Raw genomic sequence first — 21,965 nt, 5'->3', positions numbered from 1 at the left:
TTGGAGGGGTTTAACTTCAAGCCAAAGTCCAAAGTACGGCAGGACAATCCCACAAAAAAAACCCATAGGGATTCGAGCTTGCAGCTCACCTCCCAACCATATGCTCAAAACAGACCACCGCGAGAATCAACCAGCCTCAAGGTCTAGATATGTGTCTCATACCACATGCCCCTTCCTCAACTATGCCACTCCCTAGCCAGTAGGTCTACTTTCTACGGAGACTTCAACTCCTTGAACCCCTAACACTGATCCCCTTGCTCATACTAATAGATAGGCCTAGCATTGGCTATCTTTAGCAGTGAGCCCTAAACTTAGGCTACATGCCCAAAGTAGCTTTGCTTTACTTGGAATCCATGCATTGCACAAATTAGCTCTGCTAAAATCCTGGAATAGCCACACCATTCTTAGGCTAGCTTAATCCATGGGATCTAAACCTCATCCACGCTAGTGCTCGCCTCATTTTGTGTTAATCCAAACGCTACGTTAGACCATATCCTAACCCTAGATCCAATCCAATATCCTAGGTTAGCTTTGCCTTGACCCTAGACAGTCCAATCTTGGTTAGGCCCCAATTAGTCCAATTATGAACATAACATTCTCCAACTTTTAAAATAGATTTATGCTGGCATAAATCAGGGTAAGAAAACTAATCAATGATCCTCAAACTATCCTTCTCATCTTGAATCAGATTCCATTAGCAGTATTTGTAATGTAGCATCCATAAACAAACTTGGAATTTATGCAATTACCATGCAAGGTAAATTGAAAAGTATCAACTGTAGAATCCTCTGAATAAACTCAAAGATTGATCATAGTTCACTCAATTCGTATCTAAGATTTGAGTAAGCAATATTCAACATGCTGTTGAATATCCTGATTCTAATTCATCTCAGAATCATAATAGTTTTTCTGCTAACCTATATCAATTTTGATTTCAATGTTCATGCCATAGTTTACCAAGATTTACTTCTCTTTAAGATCTGGATTCATTGTAGCATCTGAAGGGTAGTATCTGTCTAGAAACCCTTGGAATCCATATGAATAATGAATACCCATAGGTGCAATAGAGAAGTGTCAATGCGCTTGGCAGCAGACTTAGAAAGTGATTATTGTACTCTTATTAACTTTCTTAACAAAAACTAGTGACAACCTTACCAAATGTCTAATCAGTTACTAAGCTACTTGTCACGCTACCCAAAATCCAACGGGTATATGCTGCCCAAAATCCATTGGGTACGTCTTTTCAAGACTCCCTGCCTTCAAGCAATCCACGATACTACAAGGTATCAAGCAACTACAATTCTCAACACAACTTTATTCATAATCACATTGGCCCTAGTAACGTTATTAGCTTTTACTAAACACTGGCTGAATAACCATAAAGAACCTCTACTTTAACCAGATTCTAACCATCTGGGATAATAGCCCAGAAGAGAGTCATCTCAGATGAAAAGTTCGGCAGCCCATTGTGTCAATGTACTTAGAGATTTCGTGTGAAACGATGAAAAGGAAGAGTGCAAATGCAGTAATAGGATAGATGAGATGAGATTGTAGATGGCAAGAGCTTGACAAAAAGCTGTCAAGATCAAGCAGCTTCGCAAGGCTGAAGAGAAGCACGAAGGCTAGAAAGATGGACGAAGGAGCTGGTAGCTGAAGTAAGAAAGATGCAAATTAGAATAGATGGTGAATGAATGTAATGAATGCTAAATTCTAAAAGTAATCTCCAAATTAGTTCAGAAAAAATTCTAAGTGGTTATGGTAAGGAAAATTTCTAATTTTGTAAGTGTTTATGGCAAGAAAAAAAAGTGATCCTTGCATTCTAAATTCTAAATGTAATATGTTGTTTTAAGTGGATGTCACATATGTTTTTATGGGAGCTTTCATTCAAATTCCTAAATGTCATGTTTTCTTCCTTTCTTGAGGTTGCTATGATCTATTCACTGTTTGTTTTGCTTTTGTGAAGGAGGGCAAGCAAAGGATCAAGTAGAGGGAGTAAACAAAGACCCTCCAACACTAGTGGTCCAGGTTTTGGGCCTCTCTCTCGCGGCTGATTCGCTTTCAAGACTAGGTCTACATTGTTCTCTATTTGATGGAGATGCGGCGACACAAAGAGACTCCATAGCGTCAGATCAGGCAGCAAGAGGTGACAATGCCATAGGAGACAAAGACAGATCGAGCCCAACAATATGCCACGAGTTTCTACTCATTTGAGTCTGCCCCAAGACTTAGTGGAGTAGAGGAGGAGGAGATAGTCGACATGAGGGCAGCATGGATTAGTGGGAAGAGGCAACGAGGAGTAGTGGATCCAGAGATAGAGGGACCACACACAATGCAGAGGTTGACAAGAGCACGCACCATGGAGGTCCAACCCTTCCCAGCTCTATTCAAAGGGGACCACCCAAGCCGAGGCGTCGTGTTCGATATAGCCCACCGGATACAAAGAACATGGAGACCACACCCCCCACCACAACAAGAGACGACCCGACACACAAAGATACAAGATATCTTTGCAGCTCACAGGAGAGCCACCACGGCACCTGGCTATGTATTTTGACTTTGATTTTGAGATTGAGTAATAGTTTTGAGTTTTGAGTTGAGCATAGCACTCATCAAGATCTGGAGTCATCTTGTGGAATGGAAGCTCTGGAAGCTTACAACAGGAGTGGAAGCTAAGCCGGAGGATGTTCTCGACAACAAGGGCAGGGTTGTTGAGCCGGTGGAAAGATGAACTCGAAGCATGGGAGGAAAGAGGCCCTAGCTTTAATCATAGGGACAATAGCAAACTCTGCGATTCCTCATATCTAGATGGCAGATACGTCAGTGGGGGCGTGGACCACTCTGAAGGACTTGTACGAGACAGATAACACTTCTTGTATATTGACTCTGCAACACTAGCTCTTCAATATAAGCATGGACGAGGGAGAGTTGGTACATGACTACTTGACGAAAGTTAAAGTGGCAAGAGATCCATTGGCATCGGTTGGTCAAAAGGTGGACTCCAGTCAGCTGACACTTGGGATGTTACCATGCAACTTCAAGGGATTTGTCACCACTGTAACAACAGAAGAAGGACCAAGACCTTGACATTTGAAGAACTCGGGCCCTTGTTACTGCTGCAGGAGGACGCAAGTTGTACAACGGCGAGTCCAAGGACTCCAAAGGCAAGGCCGATGACTCAGAAAGAAAAAGAAGGAAAAATGTTTCTACTGTGGAAAGCTTGGTCATTATGCAAAGGATTGCCAAAAGAAGAAGGCAGATCAAAAGAAAAAAAAGGCGTCCAAGAGCAAGGAGGAGCCTAAGACAGAGACGGCCAATGTCACTACTCCTCCGCTCATGTAAGAAGTGATAGCAAGGAGGCTTGGTACATGGACAGCAGCGCCGCAAAACAAATGTCCAATAGGAAGGAGTGGTTCAAGACCATGAAGGGAACCCATCTTGACTCGAAGGTGACCGTGGAGGAATAGCCAAACATGCCCGGTAAAGGGGGTAGGCAGTATTCCGTTCATCACCACGGCGGGAGAAGAAAAGGTAATATCTGGTGTTCTATTTGTTCCAAATCTTTGCAAGAATCTACTCTCTGTGAGTCAAATGGATAAGCATAAGATGTCAATACTCTCCGAAAATGGAGAAGTCACCGTCACTCCCAAAGAAGATGGACAGATGGTGGCCCAAGGTGTCGAGGAGGATGGCTTATACCAATCACAAGCCTTAGTTGTTCATGGGGATCATGGGCACTCAATGTTGTGGCATGAAAGGTTTAGTCATGTCAATTACAGTACTCTTACAGAAATGCAAAAGTCAAAGATGGTGGAGGGACTTCTACCTATGAGATGCGCAAATAGAATCTGCCAGGCTTGCTTGGAGGGCAAGCAACACCGACAGCGATTCCCACAAGAGGCTACATGGAGGGCTAAGAGACCATTGAGCTGGTCCACTCCGACATTTGTGGAACAATGTCAACAAACTCGTTTGCAGGTTCGAGATATTCTCTTCTATTTGTGGATGACTTTAGTCGGATGACTTGGATATACTGCCTAGCCAAGAAGTCTCAGGCATTTGAGAAATTTAAAGAATGGAAGGCCAACGCAGAGAAGGAAACAGGGAAGGATGTCAAAGCCTTCTGCACTGATCGAGGGGGGTAGTTCACCTCAGCAGAGTTTAATTCTTTCTGCAAGAAGTATGGGATCGCATCAGCTTGTGCACGTACATCTCAACAGAATGGGGTTGCCGAAAGCACCGAACACTAACAGAGATGGGATTGACCATGATCAGAGGGAGGGATCTCTCAAAAGCTTATTGGGGTGAAGCAATCACTACTGCAGTTCACATCCTCAACATGACCAAGACCAAGGCCGTTGCAGATATGACTACCTATGAAGCTTACAATGTTAAGAAGCCCACTATCTCTCATTTTAGGAATTTTGGTTCTGATGCATTCGTACACATGCATAGAGATGACAATCAAAACTCGATTCCAAGGGCAAGAAGGGTGTCTTTGTCAAGTACAGTGACAAATTTAAGCCGTATCGCGTCTTCGACCCAATGAAGAAACAGATACTGATCAGTAGGGATGTGATCTTTGAGGAAGCAACGTCCCAGGCAGAAGAAGAGGTCATCAAAGTTCCGAAAGTTACACCTCCCAAGTTGACCATTACAGAGGTAGAGACGATTGAAGATTTCAAGGAACCAGAGAAGGAGCCAGATGCACCAGAGCCACCCCCGAAGTCAACTTCTCATGATAGGAAGTTACCAACATGGTATCTGAAGAATTGATCACGACGAGTGGCTTCTGCAAGCAAATCTATATCTGAGTTGTTAGGCATGAATTGGGCATTATATGCCATCCTGTAGTTCCCTAGTCATGATACGAACCCAAAATCAGCACAGACAAGCAGCAAAGATTCATGTGAGCCTTGGACAAAGCCTCTTCCTTATTGTGCTGCCTACACAAGCATCCAGATGACTATACTAGTTTGACTGTAATTATTCCCACACTAAGCTTTTGCCCCAGACTTTGTATTATTTGATCGTCCACATTAACATCCGCTGTATGAATTTGTATTACTGGCTTAGATTGAGCAGGGTGTACAGGCTTGGTAATCCTCTGATAAACCCAGCCACAGAAACACCAAAGAACACACTAAGACAACAAAAGACATTACATGAGGCTCCAAATATAGTGCAAATTTCCATGTACTTGATCAGCTAGACAAGCTCAATGCTTCCAAAAGATAAGTATATTCCAATCCAGAAAAGAATATTAAGACCCAAGCATGTAATGCCTGGCCTCAGCCTCTACTTCTAAATTTGTCAAACAACAGTATTGAGAAAAGACCTTTCTGGTTGCTATTTTTGAAGAACGCCTCCCCATTTGAACAGGTGTACTTGTCCATAGTTTTCGACTTTTAATAACAAGGACACTCCAGACGTGTGAGTCACCTGCTTTGGAATTCAAAGCAAAGCATGGCATTCTTCTGCTTGATGCACCCATGTTATATAGGCCCAATGCTTTAGCTTCCCATTTTTGGTTGCAGCTAAAAGCTCCATTGCCTCTACACCATGTATTGTCTTTCTTCCGAATCACAATCCCACAGGGATGATCCCAAGCAGTTGCTGTACCTGGAAATCAAATCATGAGACCAAATATACAGTCAAAGCAAAGTTTCAGTTATTTTTCCTCCAAAAACTACCTTCTGATGTTTCCCCATGAGCAGGACCATGGTGAGTTGGAATGTGGGCTGAACGTGTGTGGGCATGCAAAATTACCCATTTTGCACGTGTGGTGCGACGGTGCATGAAAATCGCATCTTTGTTTGTACGACTACTTTATAAATATAGGGGGGGATTACAATGCTTGAACAAATAGAACAATGATAATAAATGAAGTCTGTGAAGCCAATATATAGTGCTAAAACTCAACCAATGGAACAAGCTTAAAGCAAAGTTCTCACACTTCCTTTGTCCTCCTTCCATGAAGACACTATCATGGTCAATTTCCACGCTAGATGGGTTAGAAACTTCATCCCACAATCGAATACTAGTGGAAAACACTAGGATTTCTTCAAATACCTCAATAGACACTAATCTGAAAGCCTTAATCAAAGCCTAGCAATTAAATCATCTATCAAAAAGATGTCAAATGATGCCAAAATCCAAAACACCCAATAGTAACAAGAGATGTTCTAACATAAAATGATTAATTTTGGAGAAAATATTTGTCTAGAGATGAAAACGTCAACAAGAAAGAGGAAATCACCATTCGAAGTCCATTCCTGATAATTGCAATTTGCCTAGGTGCAATTGTCCACTATTTGGCCTCAAAAACACGTGCCGAATATCCATTGTCAAAAAAACTGAAAAATTGCCCTGTCTCCAGATATCGTTGGGAAACAAGGATGAAATCGATTTTAGAGATCAAAATTGAAAAGAAAGACCTAAGAAAGTGTGGGAATTGCAAAATAGTCAAGCAAAAAGGCTTTTTTTCAAACGGCGATTGATATGGAAGAGGAGAATTGCATGCAGGCAAGGTCTTCTCTAGATCCATTTTTATTTCTCCAGCTACTATATGTCCACGAAACTATATCTTAAATAAGCAAATTCACTCTTCTTAGCATATATGAATAACCAATTCTCCTTCAAGAGATCGTACACAACCTTCAGATGCCTTCTATGTTGCTCTTATCTTGCTGAAAATAATAATATCACCAAATAATGTCCCCACAAAAGATCTATGTTTCTAAAATATTTGTCTCATCATCCGATAAAAAAAGCTTGAGCATTACTTAAACCAAAAGATACAACTACATATTCATAAAGACCCTATGATGTTCCAAAAGGCACTTCTGTGAATATCTTGGGGTGCTATCCTTACTTTTAACTAAATAGTCTTTAATTAAATTGTTAAAAGGTTTTTAATTAATTTAATTCTATTTTAGAATTTCGTCCCATGACCCCTTTACCCATGCACATAATTAATGCACACGTAGACCTAGGACATTTAGTTGTACTCTAAGCTTGCTAAGGTCATATCTTGAGCTAGACTTATCAGAATCTAACCAAACTGAATCTAATGGTTGCAACTCATTGTGTACTATCTAATGTGCATGTGAATGATCAAGGTATAGATGATTGTACTTATTGGTTCCGGAGATCACATCCTTCTCAGATCACATCCTTCTCACAGGTTTGACTATGTTATCACATTTTGTCCTCATAAGAATCAACATTGCTACCTAGATGCACCAAGGCTCACTCCCAAAGCCTGTATGAAAGCAACTAGGAACTATGGGGTATAGAATCCATTTGAGTTGGTATGGAAACCCGGTGGATTTGTGGAGCGTCCAATCTTGTAAGGCATACTGACAGGTGGAGGGTGATAAATAATCATCAAGTCATAAGGACTTGGGCATGCAATATAACTCGATGTACACATGGGAAGTGCCAAAAGTTACATTTAGAACCAAAGTTCACCAATTAATGTAGATTGCCATACGTCAAACTGTGCTTGATTTGCTTTCTATAGCTTTTTGCTTTTTTAGATTTAGGTTGATTTGATTAACTTTGCAAGTGGGCCCCCTTACTTGCTAGTTTTGCCAACTTCGTGCTACTCTCTTTGCCAGTTCTTACTTAGGGGTTATTTTTGCCCCAAGATCCCCCTACCTTGTAAACTATGAGCTTGTGGATTGACCTAGATTCTCTCAAGCTCAAACTCTAGTCTAGAGGCTTCACTCGTGAACCAAACGTTCTCCAAGTGATACCTACCATGGGATAGTGCTTTAGACCACAAATGAATGCCAAAATTTCAACATGTGCCTATACTTCAACCATGCATAAGTTTCCAAGAGACAATCAAATTGGTAAAAGTAGCTTCCACTGCGTTACTAAGGCAAACATAATGATCTCATTCGAGATCTCTGCTTTGAGGCTTAATAGGACACCTAGGCCTTATTTGCTGGAGATTCTTCATGACATAACTCAAGAGAGACAGCCATATTGCCTCTATCTCAAACAAGGGACACACGGATGGCTACATAATTGTGCTTTTAGACCTAAGTCAAGGTATGACCCGTCTACTGAGTCTATGATTTTGTGGCTAGCCTCCCTTGTGCATGTCCTAAAGCATGAAATTTTCATCGGTTGAAATATAGCTGGGCAACACGATTAAAAAGCAACTAACATAGTTGTTCCAATCGCAAGTTCTCATGTGACACCAAAAGGAAGACCTACGTTCTTAAATAGAATTCAAATTTTGAGCAATGTGGTCTTCTTGGCTATTCCATAAACTCAGACATGATCATGCTTTTGATTAAGAAGTTCTCGGTGACTAGATCAAATAATCCTTTCATGCCCAACGAATGCGACAAAAAATTTTCAACAAACGCCGCAAAGGTGTGTAACTGAATTACACATGAGCCCAAAGCAGATATTAGCACAACCACATCAAAAAATAATTAGGATGTTTGGAAAAAGACCACCTGCAATCCAAAACCTTACCAGAAGTTCACTTTTCTCCGTCTAATAGACCTTGCAGCACTCACGATATCCTACCTAAGCTATCCATGTTGGAGTAACTCCCAACAAACGTAAAGGGAAATTCTCTGTGTTTTGCTCTCTTGACACGTGAACTTACGCAAGGAGGACATCAAAATTTTCAGCACCAAAAACTCGAAATTACCACTTCGTTCTCGATGAAGATTTCTGAAGAAAACACCGTTGCCGTTGGCCAGCTTCTCGAATGCATTTAGATACTTGGAAGAGCAGCCAAGTGAGGCATTCCCTGGTTCGAGGACAGCTTTAAGAGCACCCATTGCCCTTGGTCCTACTACCATCATGTCCCAAAGACCAGCATTTCATACGCCAGTTGCTCAGTTTGAAAAGTGAAAGCTCACTGGCTGATGTATCACTTGGAGATAATGGTCACCCCACGACTTATAGTATCCTGTGCAGCATTGCCCGCCTCCACAAATTGAACTTGGGCTAGCATGGGTTTAGGATGGAAACCTTTTTGTCATCATTGGAAATGCATTTTTCCTATTGGACAATTTGTTACTCTTCTTCATTGGACTTGAATGCACACTTTAAAGTGGTTGAGTCTCTCTCTCTCTCTCTCCCTTCTTGTATCTCCTCAAGTCTTCTTACACCTCTCCCAAACCCCCCTCTCTCTGTCTCTCTCTCTCTCTTCCCCCCCCCTTTATCTCATGAGTCTTCCTCCACACCATTTCCTTTTTGTTTGCTTTTTTTATCTTGGACAAGCCTTATGAATGATTAAATATCATTCACCTTGTTCTGGACCATGGCCTCTAGAATGGGTTCCCCTTTTTTAGGGATTCAAAAACATGGAGGGATGACATGTATCCTTGTCCCCACTTGATCCCCACCTCCTAAACAATTGAAATGATGCCATGTGTCCTCTTCCACCTAAACCCAAACCTAGTTCTTTTTTAGTTAGCACATGGTCTGATGGGAATAGGAAAGATATGCATGGGACCACCTTTTCCCATTCCCATCCTATTTCTTCCCATGTGCTAAGCCCCTTAGAAGGAGCAAGGGCACCTAGCACAAGGTTATGTCCCACTTCTCACTAGAATTTTGAGGCATAAAAGCTCATAGAAGTATTGAGACTACCCAAGCTTATACAAGTATTTAGATTGCCTAAGCTAATTTAGCAAGTTAGTGCAAGCACCTCGGATGTGGAAATGAAGAAACACCTTCATCTATACTATGTAGAGAACTAAAGTGACTACCAATGAGTGGAAGCCAAGACTAAGGCAACCCATTTGGATATAGAACATTGAGAGTTCCAATACACTCTTGCTAGATCAATTTTGCATTTTGAATATCATCAAAGTATGGTGGACAATGAGGACATGTGAAATATATGGAGTTACACCGTGAGCTACAGAGTGAACAATGAGGACATGCAAATGCATGGAATTGCGCTGCCAATCACGGAGTGGCTTCAAACCTCCTACTTAGTGCCTTGTGGACAACTTAGTGGATAAAATATATGCTGAAGCAAAAGATCGCATTAACTATAGAGTTTTTAAGCTCTTGCATTACACAAGATGGACAATTGTTTTTTATTGATGGATAAATATAAAGTGACACTCATTATTGAATGTTATGGTTGTATAACCAAAACGGGAAGCCTTTTCAAAGTCCATTCATTCAAAAAATGAAAGAAAGTTGAGGGTTTACACAGCGAGTATATAGGAACATACTATAAGGGAGATAAGTCCATACAAATTTATACAAGTTGTCATAGGATAATGCAAAGGGTTATAAAAAGGCTAATAGAATACTATAGGGAGAGCTTGCGCATTTGTATGCATGTGTACCTAAGCAAAGTGTGTTGTCTAAGGTTCCAGTTGTATGCTAAACGTATGACACATGAGGGTGCTATATTGGCAATCAAGGAGGTGATGGAGTTTTTAGTAGTGAAGGACAAGTGGATTCTTCCTCTTGCTTATTTAAGGTATTGTACATGAGTGTGTCAAACAGCTTTGTGAGTTGTATCTTCTTAGTGATCAATCAATACTTTATGTTTCTTGTGACATCTTGTCTCTTAGCTCATTCCACATTCCCATTAATCACTTTTGCACCTTTTCTAATTGTTAACAATTGTCTCATATGATAGGACATAAGGAATGGTTTAAACCTTTAAAAGCATCCAAGAATATGATCTACACAATTGACAATACACCAAACCCTATTTAAGGAAAGGACAAAGTACTAATGGATGGGATAATTCTTTAAGAGATAGATGATATACTCTATATTCCAAAACTCAGCAATAATATCTTGTTAGATGGACAGATGACAAAGGAAAATTATGGATTTATCTTTAATGGAAGTGAATGCATTATAGAAATAAATACAAAGGATATCAAGTTGTTGAAAAAGAAGTTAAAGAAGGTAGATTATTCAAACCCATGCCACTTTTAGAATTATAGCATAAAATATATGAACATAAAACTTTCACACGACACGACATCATTATATGGCAATTGGAGTTCCAAGACCCAAATTTCTTGGAGAACTTTGTGAAACATTTTGCTTTGGAAAGCCAATTTTGCTAGAGCGCAACTAGAGCAAGAGTTACATTTGACTTTGTACACTTTGATGTTTGAGGTTATGCACAAACCATTGGTTTACTCTATTGTGTGACATTGATTGATGGCTACAGTGGATACTATTGGATCTACTTTCTAAAACAAAGTCTGAAGCCTTTGATAGATTCAAAGAATTCAAGGCCATGTTGAAAAACCAAACATGTAGAAAAATCAAGGTACTCAGTTAAGACAAAGGAAGTGAATAGCTTCACCAACAATTATGAATTTTTGTAAAGATCATGGAATCAAAAGATAATTTACTTGTCGTGACAGACCATAGCAAAATGTAGTTTGTAGAAACAAAGAAAATAACACTAGCAAATAGTGCTAGAGCCATGCTCAATGAAAAACATTTGTCAAATCGATATTGGGCAGAAGTCATAAATGTAACAAATTACTTATTGGACAAGATACCTGAGAGATACCTACAGAATATCAAACACTATATGAGGCATTAAAGATTGGGCATTTCAAAATCTTTGTATGCATTGAATATGCTCACATATGTGATGATTATAGAAGGAAACTAGATGTGAAATCATGAGAGTCTTATGTTTGCTTATAGTGAATGAAGCAAAGCTATAGGAAAACTAGAATCTCAAGTGATGTAGTGTTTGATGAGGATCTAGAATGGAAAACATCTACATCACGAGAAATGATAGTAACAACAAAAGAATATATGGAAGAGCAACCACAACAAGGAGAAGAACAAGAAGAACTTGAAAGGTTTATTAAAGAAAGAAAACGACTAGCAAGTTGAAGGAAAGATATAAGGGTTGAAAATAGAAACTAATAGTATGCTCTTATTCTAATTGTGGAGATACTACAGGTAACTCAGATCTATCTTATAATCACCAAGTCCGATATTTTTATGTAGATGAGCACTCTAGCTCAATTTATGTCAAATACATATTAAATCATAAGCTTTTGCTATAATTTATGCAAGGATATCTCATCCTTTGAAGAGAGAGAGCCACCAATATTAGAGGTGCAAACCAAAGGAACTTCTCTTAGTTTTGAAGCAACTAGATTCAAAATTTGGTCATTTCCAATGCGATAAGAGACCTTGGACTCCAAAAACAACTTCTATTTGGATAGCCAAATTTGAAATTGCTTTCTCTATGGCTTTTAATAGGCATGAATCCTTAGAAGAAGAATGTCAAAATTTTGTGCCTTTTAAGAAAATATCCCTTAGAAAATTAGGAAGGACATGGGTATTAGCAATAACAACATGTCCTAAAGAACTACTAACAAAAGGAGCAAACTTTTTATTAATGCAACAACAAGTGATTCTCGAAATATGTCTAGATTTCCATGCATTGTAAGGTTTCTACTAGTATCTACATAATTGAAGGCCTTTTGTCCTAATACTTTCACGTAATTCCAAGCACTTGCAGAATGCTTCCAAACTCCTATAACCTGATGAGGAAGAGCACTACTAGCTCAAGGTGGCTTTAATATAGAACTTAAACCTACCTTATTAGAAGAAGTAAAATTAGTGATCATAAGCTCTTTTCTTAAAATGGGAGTGCTTTTAAGACTAATAACTTGATACTTTAGAAACTTCTCTAATAGTACTTCAACTGAAAGCAATGTTGATTTCTTAAATCAAGATCTTGACAAGAGAAGTTTTAAAAAGTACATAGAAGTGGTTTTAAAAAAATCCTAAAGATTGTATCTTTCAAAAACCTAAATAGAAAGTTTTCCCAAAAGCATAAGTCAATCAAAGAATTGTAACCTTCTTTATAATCTCTATAGGTAAAAATTCTTTGGTTTGAGAGTAAGGAGAATCACAATAAACATGATGTATCGGTTTAGAAGTAGATACGATGTTTTTAATAGGGGAATCACAAGCAGCATAATGCATCAGTCTAGAAGTCGATACAACATTTTTTATATGATCATTTCTAATACATAATAGGAATCACTTTTGGCTTCTACACGGGTTGCATTATGATGATAAGGAGTTTTCTTTGTCTTTGTATGAGGTCTCCAAACCATAAGATTCTTTTGACTAGTCTTTTCTTGTAGTGAGCCGAATTTCCTTCCCTAGGAAAGAGATATGCAAAGTTCTCATCCAAAAACATTATCGGGGCCTAGTTGCCTTGAAAAAATATATTGAGTTAGCAAATTCTCCTTCTATATGTTCAATAGAAAACCAAAAAAAGGATTCAAAACTATATTTTTGCATATAAACGTTTCAAATCTCCAATCAAATAATATTTTTTATGATCTTTCCTAGATTCCCTAACATGCTCTTGCAAATGGATGAAAGTAGCACACTAAGTATGAAAGCACAATACTAAATATTATAGATAACATAGATTTCTTAGGAAGTATGAGTAGGACTAAGAGGTTGAGGGCTGCAAAGATGCTTACTCCCAAGACGTCTTAACTTATTTAGAATCGTTATATTGTTATATGTATAATGTGTACTAACAATGTTGACTTAAATTATACAATTTGATAGAACCCTCCTCAAAATCATAAGTTCATTCAGATTTGATCTAGATAAGAAATCAAATCTATCTTTACATGGGTGTCTCACATGTTTAGAAGCAAAACAATGATGGAAGAATGAAAAGAATGTACCTTGTGAGAGACAACATTTGTAGAAACCATATATGAATTTCTAGAAGCCAGGATGATCTTTAAGACCAAGCCAACTATGAGCACGAATGATCCAAGGCCAAAAAGGGCTGTTTTGACCACATCCCTTCTTTTTCAAGGGCGACCACTACGGAGTGGGGCCCTAAAGAGGATACTTGATACACTTTGAGAGATCATCAATAATAACATGCAGTCAAGTGGTCGTGGCTTCATCTTAGAATCTCTACTTAGCTCCCCCTCACATCAAGAACCTTTCAAGATATTGCACAAGAAGCCCTTGGTCTGAGAAGGGCCCAAATAGCTAAAATAAAGAACAACAAGATAGATAGGGTACAAAAAAGAAGGAAATCATGAGGAGGAAACAAGAAAAGCTTAGCAACCCAGGAAAAATAACAAATAAGAAACTTGATTAGGTGATAGGGATCAACTAGCTAAACACAAAAGGGGGGTAAGAGCATAACAAAATGGCAAAAATCATTGAAGAAGTTAAAACAAAGCAAACAAAAGGAAAAAGAGACTCCACAAGGATACTTACTTAACCTATTCAAGAACTCACAGACATACTTGACAAGGTAACTACGAGGGCATATTATGGATTGTCAAAAGATAAATTCTTGAAGCACAACATCAATTGTCCACCACTTGGATGAAAGGTCTTATAGAACTTGTATGTCCGCTAAGGTGACAAAAAAATAAGCCTTCATAAGACTAGAGTATATCCAATCTTACAAGAAGGAAAGAAGGGAGCATGTAAGCTACTTCCGACCAAATTATGAGTAAAATCAAAAGTAAAAATAACTTAATAAGCAAAGCTATGCTTAGGTTCTCATCAGTACAAGGTATGTTGCCATCTAGGTTTCCAAAGATTATGAAATCTCTTGGGTAAACCCACTGCTTACTAAGCTTTGAAAACCCAATCAATAAACAAAAACTTTGATAGCAAAAAGAAACAAAGTAGAAAATAAGAATAAGAAATGTGAAGAGAGAGAGAGAGAGAGATTAGGCTGAATTTCCTAACAAAATGAAAAAATGAAAAACAAGGAGAAGAAGAAGAAGAAAGGAACAACAACTAATGCTAAACAATGGACCAATGTACAAGATGTAAGTATAAGAAAACAAATGAAGCACCAATGCAAACACAAGGAAACAATTGTTATCATTAATTTTTAGTTCATTTTTATTTGTTTATTTTGAATTAAAAATAATAAATAATAATAAAATATGAGAGTGGGACTAAAAATATAACAAATAAAACAATAAATTTGATTTTACTAAATAAGTGGCAATCTAAATAGAAAAGCATGCAAAAACAACTATAGAATAATATTGCAAGAGGTTTGTTTGACAACACAATTTAGCCTCAACTTTGCGATGACATTTGTAAACTCTTTTACATACTTTGCTTTGAACAATTCAAACATTGGTGTGGCAAACATCAAAGCTCATGAAAGCCTCTTTGAAGTGAATGGGACAATGTATATCTTGAGGCAATCATCAATATCTTGGGCAGAATTGACATCAAGATCATGGAGGCCACTTGTGTCATCTTTTCATCGAGCATTTGGTGATGGGAATGATTGTTCCTTTACTGATAGTCCAAGTGAGTACATTACACTACATGTTTTCGAGCTACTTAAGATATCTGTATTGCAATCAATCTAGAGTCGTAGCAAGAGGATAAAACACTAGTAGTGGAACAAAGGAAAGAGAAGAGAGAGACAATAAAATGTAATTGTATGCATGCAAACTCATCTTGACGTTCGAAGATAGTTATGTGAGGGGGGAACAAGGAATAAAGGATGGCGCGCTGATGAGGAATAGAGGAAGCAAGCATGCATGCAAAGGCTTGCAACCAACCAACCCCTCAGCTACCAACCCCCCTACCAATCCCCTTTAACCCATTAAATGGCCTCCCCCTTCTCGCTTACCTACACCTTCACAACATTTATCCCTCCCCAATTCCCTCATCCACTTCTCCACCCTTCACCTCCTTAGTTTCCCTTCTCTAGGTCTCCTTTCGTCTTCCCTTCGATTCCATTTTTGTGGTTTGTCTTCCCAACGTGCTCTCTTAGAGTCCTCGATAGTCTTCCGAAGTGCATTTCACAGACCCACTTTGTTTTGTGCTCAGGAACGAAAACGTGATGGCTCCTCCCTCTTTGGAAGCTCCCTTGGACGCTGTCTTCGAAGCTATACAGTTGAACAAGGAAAGAACGCCAGTTGAGAATGGCAAATCCCATGAAGACAAAAAGAAAGGGCGCCATCAGGGGATTGGACACAAAAGCATCCTTCAGTCCGACGCTCTCTATCAGGTGCTACACGTCATGGTTGTGTCGCTTGATTGAACTGAATCACATCTGGTTATTTTTCGGACCGGTTGTGTGTCATGGTATCTCTAACACTTTTCCGTCTTTCTGTTTTTCCAGTATATACTCCAGACGAGTGTGCATCCCCGTGAACCGAATGCGCTCAGGGAACTCAGGGAACTCACAGCCAAACATCCATGGTATGCTGGAATGACGCTCGCATGTCTTTGCGTCCATTTTGCCAGTATCTTTCTAATGTGGGGTGTCTACTTTTACAGGAATTTGATGATAACTCCAGCTGACGAAGGGCAGTTCCTTATGTTGTTGTTAAAGCTTATCAATGCAAAGAATACCATGGAACTTGGCGTGTATACAGGCTACTCTCTCTTGAGCACCGCGCTTGCGCTGCCGGACGACGGAAAGGTACTTTCTCCGCGCCAGCAGACACATTATAGAATTTCTAATCCTGCGTGATGTTTCTCGAGCACTGCATGAAGCCTTCGCTAATGTGCGTTGGCCCTTGGCTTTGCATGCTCAGATCATTGCAATGGACATGAACAGAGAGACCTACGAGTTGGGTGCTCCTATCCTCGAGAAAGCTGGTGTTAACCACAAAATTGACTTCCGGGAGGGGCTGATCCTACCACAACTAGATGAGATGTTGAAACAGGTGATGCTTTTGCCATTTGTGTCACAGCTTTGCGTGTCCTGGGTGACGCCTAAGAGCAGATTTAGAACGCTTTTACGAGGGGCGTGTCATTTGCAGGAGAAATATGTGGGCTTTTTCGACTTCGTGTTCGTAGATGCCGATAAAGACAATTACATCAATTACCATGAGCGCCTCTTGAAGCTGGTGAGAGTTGGCGGCTTGATTGGGTACGACAATACTCTATGGAACGGTTCACTTGTTGCTCCTGACGACGCTCCATATCCTAAATACATTCGCCATTACAAGCCATTTGTGCTGGAGTTCAACAAAGTTCTGGCTGCAGACTCTCGCATAGACATCAGCCAAGTCCCCATTGGTGATGGTATCACTCTATGCAGGAGGGTTGCTTGAGATCCGCGCTGCTAATCGTCGGTGCGATGAAACGAGGACGATTCTTTCGATTTGAGTCTGCTCTTGGGCAGCTGCTTTTTTCCTTCATCAAGAAGCGTGAAGTGAAGATCGGAACTGCTGTACATAGGACGACTATCCTTTCGCTTCGCATTATTTCTAGCTTTGCCAGTAATTAAATGACTACCCGTGGGCTACTTAATTCAGGCAAGTACGGGTGTCTTGATTTCCTCCCATTGTTAGCAGAACCTCGAGAGCTCCAGTTGTGCCTCCATAATAAATTTGTGAACATGTAACCATCTTTGACTTTAGACCTTTACTTTTGAAATCGCAATGCTCTTCCATGGCAAGCACACGGATGGACAAGTGGCGCACACCTTTGTGTGATGTACTTCTAATCTATTGCAAGCATGTATCTCGTCAATCTTTTAGCGGGCAAAAAATTATGTAACTTTTAAGGTCTTTTGAGTTAAGCTAGGTCCACAACCCTTGGACCTGAAGATGTTGTGGAGTGAATCCATTCCTTGAAGAGTTGGGAATTGGAAGGGAAGGCTGTGTAGAAATCCCCCTTGCGCAAGCTCTCCCCTTGCCCAAGCTCTCGTCACACCAATTGCAAGGGAAATGAGCTGTTGGATTTCTTGTGCATATACCACTAAAAATAAACACCCATGTCCTAGGTTGGTGTGTGAGGTGTCTTCTTATTAGTGGATGGGTATACACAAATGCAATTCCTTTGTTATATGGGAATTGTAGGATGGTTGTATGACCAACTCCACTAGCAATTGATGAGTGCCCCCCTATTATTATTTTGGGTGCCTCCCCTTAAAGGATATATCAAGGTATGAGTGGTGGCTCCCATTGTTTTTTTTTTGGGGGAGACCCCCCTTGAAAAGGGAGGACTAAGTAACTATGCTGCCCACCCTCACCTTAACATATAATAGTAAAAAATGGGTAATGTGATTTAATTTAAGTGGAGGCTCTAAATTCAAAAAATGCTTATTGTGATGCATGCCACTTTACTAAATGTGGAAAAAATATAAATACAAATTGCTAAAGTGTGGTTGTATGTGGTGATAACATAGATTCTTTATTTTAAAAAATGCCATGATTGACCAACATTTTATCCAAACCATTATGAACCCCAAATTTTCTAAAATTCCCTTTGGAAATGAGATTGGTAGCCCAAAACATTGTTTGCAAAACATTTGTCATGTACATTTGCACTAATCCCACATTCTCCTTTTTGAAATTTGAAACACTAATTAGTAATTACATAATGTTACATGATTGCCTAATCTCTAATTAAATCTATATATGTTTCTTGAAGACTTTAGCTCATTCGGTAAAAGAAGCTCCCAAAGGTGCATTTTTCAAGGTAGATATTTGTTGTAGAGCTCACACTATGAAATATCCAACCCACCCTTTCTTGAAAACATCCATGTTAGTGCACGGTTGTATACTTTTTCCTAAAAATATCCACAACATCTCTCTCTCTCTCTCTCTCTCTCTCTCTCTCATACACATGTACTAAGCTTGAGTTCAAACAAGTCATCATCACTTTTGTGTTTTGCTTGAAATCTTATCCTTGTTTAATAGTCGATCCCTCTTCTAGCTAGAGATTTCTTGGATATTATAAGATTAGTATATAGCTATATGAAAGAGTTTCTACTAATTATCTCATTGCTTGAGGAGGCTTTGTCGGTGTTACACAATTTTGATAGGTTTTTCCTCATGCTTACTTCAGTATAATTTGTTAACATGGTCGAGCAAACATAGTTGTATAGATCCATGAAGTTGTCTTAATACACAATGTTGAAAGATAGTGTAAGTGGATAAGGAAGTTTAGAAGAGAGCATTTCAAGGAATCATAAGCATTCAAAGAGGTAGTGGGGAATGCATTCCCATTTGTCTTGTCAAGTTAGATCAAGTATATAATTTGGAGTTGGATAGCTTGTTATTGTTGCTCCATAACTAAAACGAGAAAGTTTTTTGCAAATTTAAATGTTCTCTTCTTATCATAAATAATTGCAGTGTTGTGTAGGGTATGCTTTTACATGCTAAAAAGTTTACATAACAGGCAAACAATCAAGATTATTGAAAAAAATCAATCATTGGGTTTTGTAAGAGTAGGAGTTTGGGTGTGGTTGGTGTTAAAAGAAGGTAATGTGGCTTGGAATGGTAAGAGAAGCTTGTGGAGTATACTCCCAAAGAATCCACACCTCCTCCTTTTTCCATGCCTGGTCTACAATTATTGCTATTGATTTCTCCTTCTCCTTCTACATTATCTTGTACCTTCATCTGCATGTGGATCTCTTGCTTGCCCATCTTATATTTCCTCTATTTCACTCCTCTATTGGGACCTTCGATAATGTCTTCACTTTTTGACCACTCATGATACCATTTGAAGACATTTGGTATGCGTACCATTTGAACTTATTGTATGTGGCTCAATATGCAAGCACATGAAGTCTAAGGGATAGGAGGGTGGATGAAAAATATATCTCATGGACATTTCCACACTATAGAACCTTCCATTTCATACTACACATGATTGCATAACGTTGTTAGAGATGGGATCCCTAGATGCTCAATTGACTAGTCCATGCTCACAGAATGGCTATGCGAGAAAGCAAGGTGCATAGAGCCTAACAATACTTGGCACATTGTACAACTATTGAAATGCAAGTGTCCATATGAGATATTGAATTGGAGATCAAGGAATGTTGCCACAAAGGAAATGTGTCGGTCTAAAGGGAGAGGGATTGCAAGACTTATACATAACTTAAACATCATTGGAAATACTTTTGCATTCGATGATTCAAGTATACTTGGAGAAAGGAAGAAGTTGATAGCATAAGTCTAGAAGCTTAAGGAAACACCTTTAAGTATTCAAGGATAGGAAAGGAAGTCTACAACCTATGGATGCACTAGCAACTAGTAATGGTGGTGTTGTAAGGAGAAGAATTTAAAGTATTATCCAACATTCTGCTATGTAACATCCATGGTATTGATTTGTTCCTTGTAAGAGTTTCGTTTTACTTGTTTGGGAACTTTAAATAAGATATAATGGGGATGGGAATTGATGGTATTTACAATTCAAACCCTCTAAAATTCTATTGAAGCCAACTCAAGCCCTTAGCACAAAGGCGTGCATGTGCAAGTGACTCGAGATGTCATACAGAACTTCAAGGGCATTGTGGATGCAAAGGAGATGCATGTTTAAAAGGTGCATGGTGGCAGAGGCATAGTACATGGTCAAATTCGATAGACTAAGAGAGATGGTAATAATAGTTTTGTATTCAAATTATGCCTTATTAGCAAGCTCATCCTTTATGCGATTTAGTGAAATGGTAAGCTAATTTTTTTTATCAAAGTAGACAAATTTATTTGGTCAAAGGGTTAAGCCAAAGAGATTAAGCATTTGCATCATGAACAATTGCTTTCAGGGATATGCAGGATTTCTGATCCCACATATGGTGGCTTGTTGCATTTGAGAGTCTCGAACAGTGTCTCAAGACATTAGTGTGGGTTTCAGAATGAGCGTGCATACGAAACAATGTATTAAAAAAATTTTGGACTTTTTCTCCAAACTAGTTACCTTCACATCATATTCACCTAGTACACTCAAAAAATGCAAAGGAGATGCTTGGAGCCTGAGATGTTGTAGGTGTAAGATATGAAACTCACACAATTATATGCAAATTTTTGAAGTCCACAAAGTGTTGCTTAAACTTTCTAGTACCACTACCAACAACTTTTTTCGTGAAGCTTGCCAAAAAAGAAATAAATTACCATGCTAAAGGAATGCTTGAAGGATACTACTATGTATGACTTAACATAGTCAAAAACTACTCACAAACTGTTGCTTAAACTTTCTAGTACCACTACCAACAACTTGTTTCGTGAAGCTTGCCAAACAAGAAATAAATTACCATGCTAAAGGAATGCTTGAAGGATACTACTATGTATGACTTGACATAATCAAAAGCTACTTGGTATTCATTATATGAATGTTACTAATAATGTTTACTTGCATGTTTAAAAGGTGCATGTTGCTAGAGGCATAGTAGATGGTCAATTTCTATAGACTAAGAGAGATGGTAATAATAGTTTTGTATAATTTTCAAATTATACCTTATCCTAACAAGCTCATCCTTTATGCGATTCAGTGAAATCGTAAGATAATTTTTGTTATCAAAGGGGACAAATTTATTTGGTCAAAGGGTTAAGCCAAAGAGATTAAGCATTTGCATCATGAACAATTGTTTGAGGGATATACAAGACTTCTCGATCCCACATATGGTGGCTTGTTGCATTTGAGACTCTAGAAGAGTGTCTCAAGACATTAGTGTTGGTCTCAGAATGAGCATGCATCCCAAACAATGTATTCAAAAAATTTTGGACTTATTTTCCAAACCAGTCACCTTCACATCACTAGTACACTCAAAAAATGCAATGGAGATGTATGCAAATTTCTGAAGTCCACAAAGTGTTGCTTCAACTTTCTAGTACCACTACCAACAGCTTGTACTGTGAAGCTTGCCAAAAAAGAAATAAATTACCATGCTAAAGGAATGCTTGAAGGATACTACTATGTATGACTTGACATAGTCAAAAGCTACTTGGTAATCATGATATGAATGTTACTAATAGTGTTTACTTAGATGCTTAAAAGGTACATGGTGAAATTCTATAGACTAAGAAAGATGGTAATAGTAGGTTTATTCAGTCGAAGGGTTAAGCCAAAGAGATTAAGCATTTGCATCATGAACAATTGTTTTCAGGGATATGCAGGACTTTTGATCCCACATATGGTGGCTTGTTGCATCTGAGACTCTCAAAGAGTGTCTCAAGACATTAGTGTGGGTTTCAGAATCAACGTGC

The 21,965-nt window shown here is 38.9% G+C and overlaps 2 protein-coding genes across 4 annotated transcripts in view; one reads left to right on the top strand and one right to left on the bottom strand.

Moving 5' to 3' along the window:
• LOC147901513 (YebC-like protein) overlaps positions 1-8,970 on the bottom strand; it is a 31,058-nt gene extending 22,088 nt beyond the window's left edge. Inside the window, exons 1-2 of the mRNA XM_087374943.1 lie at positions 8,675-8,970; positions 5,336-5,619 (exon numbers count right to left, since the gene is read on the bottom strand). Coding sequence (XP_087231069.1) covers positions 5,336-5,619; positions 8,675-8,831 — 441 coding nt within the window. The 5' untranslated portion in view covers positions 8,832-8,970. The remainder of the gene's footprint in view (positions 1-5,335; positions 5,620-8,674) is intronic.
• A 6,678-nt stretch (positions 8,971-15,648) lies between these two features.
• On the top strand, positions 15,649-17,672 carry LOC147901512 (caffeoyl-CoA O-methyltransferase 1-like). Of its 3 annotated transcripts, XM_087374488.1 has the most exons (6): positions 15,649-15,766; positions 15,850-16,030; positions 16,145-16,224; positions 16,303-16,447; positions 16,563-16,694; positions 16,791-17,672. In XM_087374488.1, the coding sequence occupies exons 2-6, from the start codon at positions 15,863-15,865 to the stop codon at positions 17,082-17,084; spliced, it is 819 nt and encodes a 272-aa protein (XP_087230614.1). In that variant the 5' UTR covers positions 15,649-15,766; positions 15,850-15,862; the 3' UTR covers positions 17,085-17,672. The 3 variants fall into 3 exon arrangements, with proteins under 3 accessions (XP_087230614.1, XP_087230612.1, XP_087230613.1); XM_087374486.1 differs by having other exon boundaries at positions 16,145-16,447; XM_087374487.1 differs by having other exon boundaries at positions 15,656-15,730; positions 16,145-16,447.
• Positions 17,673-21,965: the final 4,293 nt, after the last annotated feature.

The sequence above is a fragment of the Dipteris shenzhenensis genome, chromosome 5 (assembly GCF_047967505.1).
Source record: "Dipteris shenzhenensis isolate YYH24624 ecotype China chromosome 5, Dip_SZ_1.0, whole genome shotgun sequence".
Taxonomy (NCBI): domain Eukaryota; kingdom Viridiplantae; phylum Streptophyta; class Polypodiopsida; order Gleicheniales; family Dipteridaceae; genus Dipteris; species Dipteris shenzhenensis.
The sequence above is the reverse complement of the archived record's forward strand: the minus strand, read 5'-3'. Positions and strand labels throughout refer to the sequence as shown.